This window comes from Electrona antarctica (assembly GCF_951216825.1).
Source record: "Electrona antarctica genome assembly, chromosome: 5".
Lineage (NCBI taxonomy): Eukaryota > Metazoa > Chordata > Actinopteri > Myctophiformes > Myctophidae > Electrona > Electrona antarctica.
Genome location: NC_136810.1, coordinates 39,147,752 through 39,163,593, shown reverse-complemented (window position 1 = coordinate 39,163,593; position 15,842 = coordinate 39,147,752). Strand labels below are relative to the sequence as shown.

Genomic DNA, 15,842 nt, shown 5'->3' with positions numbered 1-15,842 from the left:
ACCTATGGTGCGTTCAGTTGTTATGTTGCGTTCACACGGGCAGATGAAAAGATGCAAAGACGCGTCACGCGTTGTGAGTTGATTTGGAGCAGCTAACATGCATCATTGCGTCTTTGCAACGTCATGTCGCTAGCTTCCATAGACTGCATCGTTTCATCTGACAACGACGCTGCAGAAGTAGGGAACGCCGTGACGTCACTCAGACAATCATGGCGTCTGCCGGCGGCTGTCATTAATGTTTTCGCGAGCCTGTTCTCAACGTTTGCTAGTTTCTAGGTAGGTAGTGTCTGTTTCAACACTTTCAACTATTACCATTTTCATGTCAAGGTCCATTATTTATGAAATGAAATGAAATGATTACTATATTTACCCAGGGTATCTGGGCTAAGCTCAAGAACTTGTTTCCAGCCAGGCCCTGCACATAGAACACATTTCATCGTAGTGGTTCAATGCCTTGTTCAAGGGCACTTCAGCGGTGGTAATTTTAACGTGTCGGACCGCTGATTCGAACTGGCGACCTTCCGGTATCAAGACCGATCCGCTATCCGTTCGGCTGCCACTGTTCGGCCACCGCTGCCACAAGTTTATTGTGCATTCGAGCGACGGATCACCATTTGAATCCTCTGAGACCCAAGACGAATAGCTGTTGTCAATTGGATAAGATTGTCCACAATTCCATGCTGTATTGATGTTGGTACCATTAGGATCGAGAGATAACAGGCAAACGATGATCAAAATAACAATTCTTCTACATTCTGTAATTGTTTAGATTTCTTGTAAATTAAGTAATGCAGATGTTTAACAATAATGTAACTCGCTCCTATGCCACCAAAATGTGGAACGCCCTACCAACAGTCATTAAGACATGCAAATCCCTTGACTCCTTCAAAACCGCTCTCAAAGGGCACCTACGGACGGCTGCAATTCGAAACTGGCCCCCGTAAAAATCTGAACCCCCCCCCCCCCCCCTTTTTTCCCCTCACTGTATATGTTTATTTTCCCTTTTTACCTCTATGATGAATTCCTGTTCTGTTCTTTGACTATATAGAAGTGTCTATTTGTACGTCTCTAAATGTTTTGATGAATTGAACATGGTGGACCCTCTTGTAAACAAGTGTAATGCTTAATTGGGTCGTCCACTGACTCACAGTTAACAGTCTTTGTATTGAGTTTGTGCTTGAAATGTACTGTAATTCTGCAAACTTAATACATATTTCAATCAATCAAACTCTTGAGAGTGTAAAATCATCTAAAATGAAACCAAATGGTTTTGTGTCCATTTGACTTTCAATTTGGTTTCATATTACATTACACTCTCAAGCCGCAATTTGCAACTCTAGATTTCTTTAATAATGGGATGAATCTAGAGTTGCAAATTTGCAATACCCTCCATTGACTCCCCATTCATCCAATTTGCGTTTGCGATCTGCTTGTATTTAACAACGTTAAACTCACCAACATTGCAGCTCGGGGCCAAGCTTGAATTATCCTCTTTCAATCTGCCGAGCTTTTGTTTCATAAAAATCTACCCTAGACATGTTATGAATTTATGAGCTACTTTCTGTCAAAAAAATTCTGTGCAGGTGATTCTTTTTCTAAGTGTTGGAGTTTGGAAGCACTCATCGAAGTCACTGAACAGCCCTGCGTACCACCTGTTTGGAATTTGCACATAATGCATGAGGCAGCAGCGCAACCCGTTAATAAAAACGAGTGCTTCCAAACTCCAACACTTAGAAAAAGAATCACCTGCACAGAATTTCTTGACAGAAAGTAGCTCATATGTCTAGTAGTCCAGCAGCCGACAGGCTTCTTTTGTTTAAAGTGGGAAATTTGGTATATAGTATTTTTTTTATTGGCCTAAAATATTGTCTATATATTCATGAATCCACTTGCTGACTGCCTGTCACTATTGGGCAATTTATTTTATAGGGGTTTCTTGTGACCCTACCTACCATACATCCTATGGCAGGCAAAAATGTCAAGAAGAAGTCGAAGCATCCTGGTTTAAGTTCTAACTGGACACCACTGCAGTGGGTCCTAACCTAAGTAATCAGCAATAGAGCCTTGAGCTATTTTATAGTAGGGTCACAAGAAACCCCTATAAAATAAATTGCCCAATAGTGACAGCCGGTCAGCAAGTGGATTCATGAATGTACCGGTATGTATATAGAGACAATACTTTAGGCCAATAAAAAATAACTATTCTCCATATTCAGACCGCAGCCATCTTGCCAGCAAGGTGATATACCTAGGTGACACTTCCCATAGAGAGCCCATTCATCCAAACAGAAAAATCCTCTCTAATTATATTAAACAACGTCAAAATCACCAACATTGCAGCTGTAGGGAAAGCTTGAATTATCCTCTTTCAATCTGTAAAGTCTTTGTTTAATAAAAATCCACCGTAGAGCTACTTCCTGTCAAGAAATTCCTTGCAGATGATTATAGTATCAGAGTTTGGAAGCGCTCGTTATCAGTAAAGCAACCCCCTGCTGCCTCCTGCATTATGTGCATTCAAAACAGGTGGTACGCATGGGCCGTTGAGTGATAGTCAATGAGCACTTCCAAACTCCAGCACTTGACAGGAAGTAGCTCATAAAATGTCTATGGTGGATTTTTATGAAACAAACACTTTACAGATTGAAAGAGGATAATTCAAGCTTTCCCTACAGCTGCAATGTTGGTGATTTTGACGTTGTTTAATATAATTAGAGAGGACTTTTCTGTTTGGATGAATGGGCTGTCTATGGGAAGTGTCACCTAGGTATCACCTTGCTGGCAAGATGGCTGCGGTCTGAATATGGAGAATAGGGTGGATTTTTATGAAACAAAAGCTCGGCAGATTGAAAGAGGATAATTCAAGCTTGGCCTAGAGCTGCAATGTTGGTGAGTTTAATACAAGCAGATCGCAAACGCAAATTGGATGAATGGGAAGTCAATGGAGGGTATTGCAACTCTAGATTCATTCCATTATAAAAAAAAATCTAGAGTTGCGAATTGCGGCTAAACATAAGGGTCCATTTGGTTACCAACTCTCCGTCATTTAGCTGGGGACCACCTGGAACCCCCTCAAGGACCACTAATTGAAAACCACTGGTTTAAATTAACGTATTTATACCAACTAAACCATTGACGGCACATACATCCAAACTGAAATGTCCTATCTGATTGTATTAAACCACGTTAAACTCACCAGCATTGCAGCTGTATGGAAAGTTATAAGATAAAGTAGGTACCTCTTATAGCAGTTACCATTACTTATAAGAGTGTGCACCCTAGCTGTGCTTAGCAAGGTCACAGGGAGACAGAAAGATTTCTATAAAGTAAAGACACGTCAGAGTTCTCCAGGACAGACGACACCTCTGGCCTGCGCTTCAAGGGGCGCCCTGACAAACAGACTGATATGATCGAATCCAAATTCGTGATATAACAGTTCGTATCTGCTTTTATCCATGTCATTTGCTGTTCATATTCATAATTCATTTTGGGATATGTATCCCGATGGCCTAATCATTAAAATATGCCATTTCTTAAGGTCCCATAACTTATGTTTTACAGCCTGTTTATTGGACTTTAGATAACCTTTGAAGTCATCAAAAGCTTGAATTATCCTCTATCTGCAAAGTGATTGTTTCATAAAAATCCACTGTACACATGTTATGAGCTACTTTCTGTCAAGAAATTCTGTGCAGGGGATTATTTTTGTTGTGTTGGGAGTTTGGAAGTGCTCGTTTTCAGTAACCACCTGCATTATGTGCAATTTCAAAACAGGTGGTACGCAGGACCGTTGAGTGATTTCCAACGAGCACTTCCAACTTGTCGAACACTTTGAAAAATAGTCACCTGCACGGAATGTATGGACAGGAAGTAGTTCATAATAACATGTCTACGGTGGAATAAAATAGGATAATTTAAAGTAAACTTTCCGTACAGCCGCAATGTTGGTGAGTGAATGTAACGTATTTTAATCAGATAGGACTTTTCTGTTTGGATATATGGCTGTCAATCAGATAGGACTTTTCTGTGTTGCAAATTACGACTACATTGGCCAGTGTGCTGTTCTCTCCTCGGTAAATTAACTTGCACACACGAGATGGCTCATTGTTAATTTACTACTGTATATGATTCATTTCTCACAACTTTAGCTATTGAGGTGACCGAGGTGAGAAGTGAGTAGCAGAGCCACAAGACCCTCCGTCCACTGAGATGTCTGGACGTGTGTACGCCAGCATCCTCCAGAGAGCCTCCAGCTGCACGCTGACACTGTCCTCCACTGTCTCCAGCCAGGTGACTGTCCTGATTCAATTAACCACCACACTGTTTACCAACCACAAGCAACTCTTAAGCCCAAACCAAACCACACCAGTTGCAAGAAACTTCTCGGGACAAAACCGTTCTAAGGTCAACCACACCAATGCAAATCCTTGAGTTCCGAGTTCCTGTTGCCTGCTAATTACAGAGAGAGAGAGAGAGGCAGGGGGAGAGGGGAGTTGCACCACTCAGTTCACACGGGTGTGATTTTATTATCTTAGGTTCGGTTCGGTTTTAGCTTATGTACGTATGATTTATGATGTGTTACCATGTTTTTTGTTATTGCTTACTGTAAATCGCTCTGGATTGTAATATCTGGACTCTAGAGTTGCAATACCAACCCTTTACAGCCCATTCATCCAAACAGAAAAGTCCTATCTGATTGTATTTAACAACGTTAAACTCTCTAATTGGAACCTGAAAATCCACCCTAGACATGTTATGAGCTACCTTCCGTCAATAAATTCCGTTTTAGGTGAGTTTTGTAGTTTGGAAGCGCTCGTTGGAAATCACTGGAAGTCAGTAATTGTTGAGGCAATAGGAGTCGAGACAATATTCTAGGAGGTGGTGATGGCTTTAATGTACATGATATCATGGGGAGAAGTACAATAACAGGTTGATGATGGTACAGTAGTTCTGCCAAGGAGCACAGGGATCAGATGATATGCTATACTAGCTGCTTCAAGGACAAGCTGAGCCATAACAAGACTACATGCATACAGGCTGTAACCAAAACAATAGCCAACTTGCCAAGTGGAGACATCTAAATAATATTATCATTTGGTAGCTTGTAAGAGCCTAGATGTCTCCACGTTTGGCAAGTGATGATATTATCATAATGTATTAGATGAGTACTATTAGTGATGGTAAAATATAATGGTTCATTGGTTGGGTATAAGCAACCATAATGACAATATAGTATATTGAATAAATTATGCTGCACCGTTTACCACTGTCTGACCAATTGACTCAACAAAAAGCAAGAGCTCTTCTTCCCCACCATCCAATAGACGGTACCTTCCAGAAAGCCAACAATAGCAGCACCCGGACTGTTTAATCTAAACGGAACTAGGAACACAACTGTAATTAGCCCATTTAGACCAGTTGCAACCTATATGTTGTTAAACCTTTGAATATGTGTCTCATTAATTGCTGCTATACATAGTAATAGTGCAACATATTTTTGTATTTTTGAATAAGAATTTGAAGGTTTTCAGAAACCTTAGGTTAGGTTTTAGAAGGTGTTTAAATGGGTTAGTATAATGTAACACCTGCACAGGATATAACATCACCTTGCTATTTATGTCAATATGGCTGTCAAAGGTCTATTTTTACTCGGTGTGTCATGTACCAACTAGTAAACCCCTGGCTATAGTACATACATTTTAATAGCATTTCTGTATCTTTCAGATTTACATGTATGGCGTTGGTTCCTCCCCCTCCATCCAACAACCCACATGGACCCAACAGTCCCACTTCTCCTCCTGGAGCGGCCTCAAATCACATTGGTGGCATCACAGGGGTGCTGAGACGGGCTCTGTGTCTCGGGGCGACCGGCATCTTTCAACCCATCAGGATCTAGCCTTTCAGCTCAGCCGGGTCCAGATCAATAGCATTCTGCGGGCCAATGAGCAGGTAAGCAGCAATCTGTCGAACTTGCGTCAACTTACAACAATTCAGAGTAGTTGTTAAACAACTTTAAATCTGAATAGATGGACCTTTAGAAATGGAACATTGTACAGTCAGTTTTAACTGAACTCATCCTAAGTTATCTTCTGGGCATAGGCATTGATTGCATGTTTTTGAGAGGTTTCACACATGCACTGCAACTCTGAACTTCTTGACATTAACTAGAGGAGCTGTATGTGAGTACTACTAGGCTACACAAATGTCTGACTGAGTAGGACCAAGCTTCATGAAGACAATACGGAAGTAACTAAACCTGCGTTCTAACTAATGGACAGAACGGTGCGATTTGACTCGTGGCAAAAATAAGTTTGATTAAATGCATGCAAGTCTATGGGAAAATTACTCCATGTAGCAGGTCCCACACGTGGGCATTTGAATGGATCCGTCTGTACAGCTAATCACAGCTTAACTCTTCAACCGTAGATTGTACAATCGATATGAACTCTGGACATTGTAAAGACAAAACGGCTTCAGTATGCAATTGTACTACATTTTATTATGATAAGACATTGACTTCATGTTATTCTGCAGCCACCAGCCAATAACTTATCAAGGGTAAAATGCTTAATGCATGTCTCTATCTCTACATGTATATTACAGGCTGTGATTGTACCCGAGTTTGATGCAAGGGGCCTCAGTGCTGTGAAAAGTTTTGAGAGCAACCAGTTAGCCGCTAACACTCCCTTTGAGGACCGACGCAGTGCATCCTCCTGCCTACAGGTAGGCATGAGAATCTCATTCCACAAATGAATCCCCCCAAATGATCTCCAAATATATAATTTGGACACACAAATGGCCACAAACGGCCTGGCCAATCAGCAGCAGCTATCCCGCCTCTAGCTGCTGCTCTCAGGCATCAAGTCTGCCTGAGAGTTCCCAGATGGGAGCAGGAGGGGGGAACCCAGTGTACTCTCTGCTGCCCCATCTGGCGGAGTCAGATTACCTTGGTCCACCCCATGGTCTCTTCTCAATGTCTAAAATAAGTTTATCTTTTTGGACAGTAGACCAGACCACGTTAAAACACAATCAGCGCCGGGATTTCTTTCAAAATAGAAGCTTGTCTGTTCCGGTTCTTGTCCGTTCCAGACAAGAACCGGGAGACATATTTTTGCTTGCTTACCTCGCTAAGATTGCGATATAAGTCGCTGATTATAGCTTGTTGAAGTCAGAAATGAAGAGCTTAGTATATCCATCTGGTCAAATCCACGGAGAGCTCCTTAGATTACGCGCGCCGAGCCCAAGTGAACGACAACGCGCATGCACGAAAGAGCAAGGAGTATGGCGCAGAAGGAGAGGCCAAAAAAAAATCAGAATATTTTTATCTCGTTTGATATCAATGAAAATGCGCTAGGACGTGTGTACACGTCCTAGCAACCCGTCGGTTGGATTAGTTCTGACATTCCCACACGTCGTACGGTCTAAATGGGTTAACGTGTTTCCCATGTTGTTGTCCAGACAAAAGGCATGCTCTTTGGAGTGTTTGATGGGCATGGGGGGGCTGCCTGCGCACAGGCAGTCAGTGAGCGTCTCCCCTACTATGTGGCCGTGGCCATGATGTCCCAGCGGACCTTGGAGGAACTGGAGAGGTGCATGGAGCACGGACGGCCGATCCCTCCCATATTACAGTGGTACAGACACCACAGTGACTTCATCTACCGCGAGTCTGCCTCCCTCTACATAGACCACCTCAGAGTCTTCTGGCAGGAGTTGCTGGGTAGTGACGAACATGGTGATGGCATGAGGTGTGTATGTTTGCAAACAAGGTGCCTAGACAGTATGCAACTATTATTTGAACAACAGTTGACAGAAATGCCTCAAAACGATAGATAGGCCTTTATTGATCCCTGTGTAGAAATGCCTCAAAACGATAGATAGGCCTTTATTGCAACAGCATTGAGTTTGAAAGTTGTTGAAACACAGGATAGGTACAAGGTAAGAGTAGAGTATATTATATATATATGAATAATATTACAAATATAATAAAACTGATCCTCACCAGCTACACTTGGACTGACTGGGTAATAAAGCATAATGAATCTAGCCATTTTGGTGACCTTGAATTTAGGTTTGAATTTAGGTGCATTACTACGTCCGATCAGTGTTACAATGCAGAACGCACCCATTATTCACTCTCCCTTTAGTCCACAGGAAGCTCTGGATTATGCCTTTATGCGACTTGACACGGATATCTCTTTAGAGGCGCAGGTCCCTCTTGCCAGTGAACTTATGAGAAACACCGCTATACAGGTAAACAAACACTCCGCACTTCAGTATCGTCTAGCTCAGATTAGCATAAAATGCGCACAACAACACTAGTGTCCGATATCTGTATGTTCCTTTGCAACAGGTTGCCTTCGCTGGCTCCTGTGCTTGCGTGGCCCATGTGGGTATGGAGGGGATCCACGTGGCCAACAGCGGTGACTGCCGAGCCGTGCTGGGGGTGCAGGAGGACGATGGCACGTGGAGCGCCTTGCCACTCTCCTTGGACCACAACTCCCAGAACCAGGCTGAGATGGAGCGCATCAGAGCCCAGCACCCCCCCTCTGAGAGGGACACAGTGGTCACTGATGACCGACTGCTGGGGGTAAGCATTCACTATACTATAGCTTGATGAGAATAAGATTAGATCAACTTTATTGTCCACATTGTTTTTGGATTCAGTGGCAGATGTAAAGCACTATAGCATATATACACTAATTGGTAAATGGTGCATTTATGTATATAGCACCTTTATCCAAGGCACTTTACATTGTGTATTACATTCTACTCCTTGCACATATTCCAGTGTACGCTTAATTACAACGTCTATGTTTGCAAGAGCAGTCCCTGGGGAAAATTGGGTAAGACTAAAGAATTGATGAGTAAAAGCTACATTGAAATAACAGCAGAATTCGGGAAGCCAGTGTCTCATTGTGCTTAATTCCCTCTTTCATATCTGGCTCCAAAACTATGGAATGAACTTCCCATTGCAATCAGAACTGCTGAATCACTCACCAAATTCCACCATAGTCTGAAAACTCACCTCTTCAGACTCCATCTTAGCCCATAGCACTTGTCGTAGCACTTGCACTAGCCTCGACAACGTTACAGGCGTATGCAAAAGCTAAACTTGTAGTAGACATATAGCATTCTATAGTAGTGTATACTCATAGCTTCACAGAACAGATATTCCACTGTTGGACAAATATTAGGTTCTTAGTTTGCTTATGATTCTCGATGACTATTTCTATGTATTTGATGTATTACTATGTGTGGTTCTTGCTTACTGTAAATCGCTCTGGATTAAGAGCGTCTGCTAAATGCCTCAATTGTAAATTTTAACTAACTGGTTTGTCCATGTGCTTGCTGCCAGGTCCTGATGCCCCTGCGTTCCTTCGGTGACGTGAGCTTCAAGTGGAAACGCGAGTTGCAGCAGAGCGTTCTCAACGGGCTGGACTCGGGCTTGGACCTGGATTCTCTCAACTTGTACCAGTACACTCCACCCAACTACCTAACTCCGCCCTACCTGGATGTGGTACCTGAGCTGACCTATCACAAGCTGAGACCTCAGGACCGCTTCCTGATCCTCGGCTCCGACGGACTGTGGGACGAGATGTGCAGCAAGGAGGCTGTGCAACTTGTCGGGGAGCATTTGAGTGGGATTCACTTGCAGGTATTATTGAAAACTAAAGTGTGTGTGTGTGTGTGTGTGTGCGTGTGTGCGTGTGCGCGCCTGCGCCTGTTGGTAACCTAGACCAGTGTTTCCCAACTTTTTTGTCCCAGGGCACACTTTTCATAGCCTAAAAATCTCGGGGCACACCTAGATATACGGGGGGGGGTGCATGTGTGTGTGTGTGTATATATATATATATATATATATATATATATATATATATATATATATAATATATTTACTATATATATATATATATATATATATATATATATATATATATATATATATAGTAAAACGTCTTTGATACAACACACATGACACATCTGTCTGACACATTTAACCTTTTTTAGATTTTTTATTTGAAGCTAGATCTATAGCTTCTTCATTCAAAAACATCTAATTAATTGGAGGCTTTGTGATTAATTAATCTCAATTAATCACATTCGCATATCAATAGGCCTATTTGACCTGAGCAGTGAGCTTTTTTTTCAAATGGATTTGGATATGAGTGAATCAATGAATAGTGACTACATAAGCATAGGCAATAAAACAAGTAGTAATAATAATAGTGATAATAATATTATTTATATAATGCTTCTCTGAGTACTTAAAGACACTTTCAAGGAGAACATGAGAAAACAAATAAAAACAACTTTATTAGAGAAAAACTAAGACTATGGAATAAAATAAATGAAAGTGGGTTTGAATTTATAGGTGGTGGCGATGTCTCTGAGTTTTGGGAAGTGCATCGTTTTGACAGGTCTGCCTGCTGTGGAGTGTGGACAGTGAAACCCTGACCATTAAACACGGGCAGACGCAACGATACAGTCTATCATTCATTGTTAAAGCTCCAAATGATATTCCCATTCGTCTTTGTGTCTGCCCGTGTAAATGCAGCAGCGAGTATGAGGGGTTGGGGAACGGATGGAAAGTACATAGTGTTATTAAGGAGGACTCCTTCTAACTCCTAACTATATGGAAGTTAACCTAACGTTAGCTCCCATGCTAGCTACTAGCTTCCCTCGTCAGACAACAGAACTCCACCACAGATCGGGTGGAAGCTGCTGATATCACTGCTTGTGCCCGTGGATGGGAAATAAGATTTAAAAGGCTATGGAAGCGTGGATGAAAGCACAGTCTGCTGCTCGTGTGTTGTGACTGTCCCTGGCTACTGATGCATAGTTAATGAGCGTCATAAGCATGCGCCCTTACTGCGCTGGAAGTAGCAGATCTACACGTTATCTACCCGTCGCAATGCACAGCGCTTTGGGCTTGTACATCTGTGTTTTTCCCGCAGTTAGTTGAATTATATCGATTCACAACTTTAGAATCGAACCAACGTCCGATGCAGACGCTATTTTGACCGATCCAGACTTGACAGATTTGACACCACTAGTGATTAACATTCCTATGGCCGATGGTCGTTAGAGTCTATTGTTCCGTCGTTGACGCAACAATGGGAATCCTGCAGCTCAGTAGCCAGTGCTTTCGGGGGAGGGTTAGTGTTATTTTCGGTCAAATCAGGCGGCACACCTGGACACATCAAACGGCACAGTAAAGTGCCGCGGCACACAGGTTGGGAAACACTGACCTAGACAGACAGACATACATAGGGACATTGCTGATCCTTGAAGTGGTTGCACCACTTAAAAAACACTATGGAAAATCTATTACCCAAATGAGTCCAAAAGTGGGAAAAAATAAATGGCCCTCCATTGGAATCAACCTGCGGTTCTCCTGCTCCCCATGGTCAGCCAAACCAATATTTACATTAATGTGATCATGCCATCCAAGTTGTTTCACTTTTATGACGCTCCAAGTATAAACATAAACTTTTCCAAAAGTCCCTATGCTATGACTAACTTCTACTCTTCGCCCTCCCTCTCCTCAGGCTCCAGTCTCTCCTTCCGAGAGACAGCTTAATTTGGGCCAGATGCATGATCTCTTGTTGCAGCGGCGCGCCCGTGCCACCCCTGCCTTGGACCTGAACGTTGCCACGCACCTCATCAGACATGCCCTGGGCACCGATGAGTACGGAGAGCTCTGCCAGGAGAAACTGTCCTCTATGCTGGCATTGCCAGCAGACCTGGCGCGCATGTACAGGGATGACATCACAGTCACTGTGGTGTATCTGAACTCTGACCTGGCCAAACCTCGCCACTGATCTGACAGTTGAGTTTTAAGACACTTGATGCACAACAATTCTTAACACATTCCCTGCGGTTGACTGAGATCTGCGTCAAATCTTAATTCAGCGGTCTACCGCCGTTGACTTAGATTTGCACCAAATGGTCCTTTTTATAGTGGTTTGTGATAGCTCGCCGTCGTAATGCGAAGTAAGTAGAAGTAAACAGAAACTGTACCGTAAGCAAGATTACTGCATGCATCCACACGTTGTAAACATCTTTTCAAATGAGAGAAAGAGAAACTATAAAAGCAGAAAACACTCCAAATGGGAAGACTAGTCGTATTGGTGCAAGGCTCAACGGTACTACAAATGGGAAGACTAGTCTTATTGGTGCAAGGCTCAACTGTACTACAAATGGAAGACTAGTCTTATTGGTGCAAGGCTCAACTGTACTACAAATGGGACTAGTCTTATTGGTGCAAGCTCAACGGTACTACAAATGGGACTAGTCTTATTGGTGCAAGGCTCAACGGTACTACAAATGGGAATAAAGGAATAGCCAGCACACACCAAATGTCCTTTTCACATGCTTTATTTACCTCTGACAGACAACAAACGTGTTTCGGACAGCTTTTCAACGGCCCACCGTTGAGTCAGTTCAATGGCTTTGAACTGACGGTCGCAGTAACGCTATGTCTTCAAGTGAAAGTATATATTTGCGTCCGTCACAACACACACCGTTAGTCTACATCCGATTCCGTTTTTTCTGTCACCTCCTGCTTAAAACCAAAACAACAGAAGGATTGTGAGGCAACGCTTTCATGGTCTGTACTCCTTCATCTCCTCTTCAAAATTCACTGACAAATGCTGGCGGTTAACCGGTGAATTTATGAATTAATGCTGGCGGGAATGTGGTAACTATGTGTAACTCCTGTCTTCATATTTTGGGAATTGTTTGGGATGACATGAACTTGAAACTGTTTTCTGTCAAGCTCTGTTTTATTTTATTATATATCAATGATTTTATATGAGGATTTTTCTACTGTAGTTTACATCAGTTGAGGTCAGAGTTACAAGAGAAATTTCATGAACATTTTACCGGTACGTACATCACTTAGTTTCCTCCATAAACAATTAGCAATTTTGTAGTTTAATTTTACAGAAATGATGTGTGTTGTATACTTGAAACCGTGACTGAATTACTATACTGTAAACTAATGCACAAATTCACTTTCTGCCTTGCCTCAGTAATGCTGTTAAAGATAATGTTTTATTCTTGCTTTTAGACGTTTTGGTTTTCGACAATCCATTTGTGATATTTTCTTTGATCCGCAATGTGAAACCTTTTCAAGCTGCAATCTTTTAAGTTGCATGTCCCACCGGGTGTTTGAACCCAGTTATCCTGTGTGTGAGATTAAACTAATTCCACTTCCAAGAGTCAATTAGAGATATTGCGCTTATGAGCTTCAGGCACTCCTACATGTTAACTGACCCCGGGGGCTGAGAACGGCCTCCCTTCAGTTATATTGGCATCCTGCTTTTGACTATAGTATGAGATGATGTATTCCTAGCAGGCAGGCTCTTTTTTAAGGTGCATATGTGCCTGTGACAAGCACACGTTATTGCAAAAACTATACATTTGTGCATACTCATTTCCTAATAGCCTACAGAGGGAAATTATGTACCATAAAAATATATATTCTAATCACAAATGTATAAATCTACAAGCTCAGAATGTGTGACACACGGTAGGTTGTAGCTTGAGGTTTTTCATTCAAATACGTTTTTGTACTGATTTGTTTCTTTAAAATAAGGATTGAAGCTTTAAGTTGACCTATGTGTGAATGTTTGTCCCGTTTACATTTGTTTCGCCACCAAAAGTAAAAAGGTGAATTCAAGGTACAGATGTTTAATGTTCAGAAACCTGTGTGTACTGTATGTCCACTTTGTCCAGAAACATGGACAATAAAACATAAATACAATAAAACATTAAAGACATGCAAAACTATTCCAGTCATCGTTAAAGAAATGATTTGTTTGTAGACGTCCAAAATCATTTTCAGGGAAAGGCTTTTCAAAGTGTATAAGACACATCATCAGTAGGTGGCACCTTGAATCCTGAGAAGTCCTACCCCATCTCTCCTATGCCCTGTTTCTTCCCTCTCTACCTCTAACTGGTCTAGAACCTGTTTGAAACGCTATCATTCTATTTGCCCAGTGTCATATGAGCCTGTCCTGATACCCAAGTGTTTTGTAAACAGGTTGCTGTATTCTGTGAGAAGAATTCACCTGACTGGAACTCAGCCTACCGCAGAACAACTCTTTTTTTTCTTCTTGTTTTTGTTTGTTTTTCATTAAAAAAAGATAACTTTTAGCAAAGAGAATGTGGTGCAGGCATTTCACACTCTTTAAAGGGTGAGATGCAATTTATTCCAAAGCAGTGACCATGCATGTACAATACATAGTAAACATGCACCTGCATGTCTGTAGGTCACCTCTACCACGTTGTTTTGTACCCAACTTTGCGCTGATACTATCAAACAAGGCTGTCTTCGATTTAGCATGAGCAGGAACCAACTTAGTAAGTAACCCGGCTTGGATAAGGATTCACTGAAATGTTACTACCCTGATGATTAAGCCTTGAGAAAGGAACATCATATCCAGGTCACAGAAGAGTGTGGAAGATAATCCTTAAATCTAGTAGGAATCAGATTGTAATGATGGACATCCTGGAGCTACTAAGGCACATCCAGGTGAGTGCTGAAAGGAGCTCAACAGACTTGGTGTGATTTCCTGCAAAGAATCAGAAAAAAGACCCTGTAGATAAATGCTAGGCCTATACAACATTTTCCATACCGGTAATTTATTATTCAACTTCTATGAACAGCACTTCATAGTATATGAATAGCACTTCATAGTATATATGTACAGCATAGTATAGTATATATGTATAGTTTATATGTACAGTGTCATTATATAGATATGTTATATAGCTACGTTCTTAGCTTACGCATGTTTCTTGATAAATGCTTTTTATATATGTGACCATGCAGGTCTAGCAAAATGGTCCTCATCTCGCCTATAATGAAAAGGCAGAAAATCTAAAATAAACTTGATTTTTCTTTTTTGTGATTTTCATTTTTTTTCATATTAACACAGTTTGAATGTTGAAGAAGGTTTTCATTCCAACAGATTATTGATTTGGGCAAATTAAATGTATACATTTATAAGTCAAAGTAGGCTAGCCAGCTCTAGGTGTTGAAATGTTGTGAACATTCAAAGGGGATTTTCTCAGCTTTGGGTAAAACGGCACAATCATTTTAAAATGGTCATATCTCCTTCAAATATTTTCCAATTTCATTGAATGATACATCATATAAAAGCTTACATTCTGTACTTTAATAATCTGTAAAAAACTGAAAAATTACTCTGGTCGAGATGAGGGCCTATTTGCCAGACCCGGTCACATATGTGATGTATTCCCATGCTTTTTGTTCTTGCTTAATGTAAGTCGCTCTGGATTAAGAGCGTCTGCTAAATGCCTAAATTGTAAATTGTAATGAACAACATTTTAGCCACTTTTTTGTACAATTAATAGCAAAAATAGCAGATCTACAATCTCACGATTCGTTGAATTACCTCCATTTAGGCTGTGAGCCAGGACCCCAAATCTGGGGTCATCGGTACCATTGGGCCGACTAAGCCTCATAGTGATTTTTGGGAAGGTATACATGTCTAGAATTAGAAAATATGTGATAGCATTGCAGTGGTGGTAGCTTTCTGTGTGTTATCACTCCGTTTATAACCACATGCCAAAACACAATTTTCAAAATCCGAATGAAGTATTCTACTTCAAACTGATGGTTCTCTCTCATTATTGATCATTTATCTTTGAAGAATGGTTGGGATACAGCTCAGACAATATATTTCTCTGAAAAGTTGTTAAAATTAGCATATCTAGAAATATTGTAATTATCTATTACAGGAGAGACAACATGAGACGTACTTCTGTTTTCATGAAAGATGTAGCACAAAGGTTCCTAACATAAATTCTAAGGA

General features: G+C 41.3%; 1 protein-coding gene across 6 annotated transcripts; it reads left to right on the top strand.

The window, feature by feature from the left end:
• Positions 1 to 170: 170 nt before the first annotated feature.
• Positions 171 to 13,785, top strand: pdp2 (putative pyruvate dehydrogenase phosphatase isoenzyme 2). 6 transcript variants are annotated; one of them, XR_013790101.1, is made up of 10 exons: positions 171 to 276; positions 4,146 to 4,287; positions 5,722 to 5,946; positions 6,601 to 6,720; positions 7,456 to 7,742; positions 8,142 to 8,247; positions 8,348 to 8,584; positions 9,353 to 9,652; positions 11,547 to 12,164; positions 12,337 to 13,785. XR_013790101.1 is itself a non-coding variant. In XM_079501977.1 (9 exons), exons 2-9 carry the CDS (start codon positions 4,207 to 4,209, stop codon positions 11,817 to 11,819), a joined length of 1,629 nt encoding a protein of 542 aa, XP_079358103.1. In that variant the 5' UTR covers positions 171 to 276; positions 4,146 to 4,206; the 3' UTR covers positions 11,820 to 12,284. The 6 variants fall into 6 exon arrangements, 5 of the variants coding, with proteins under 5 accessions (XP_079358103.1, XP_079358107.1, XP_079358104.1 ...); XM_079501977.1 differs by lacking the exon at positions 12,337 to 13,785 and having other exon boundaries at positions 11,547 to 12,284; XM_079501978.1 differs by lacking the exons at positions 171 to 276; positions 12,337 to 13,785 and adding an exon at positions 580 to 720 and having other exon boundaries at positions 11,547 to 12,284.
• Positions 13,786 to 15,842: the final 2,057 nt, after the last annotated feature.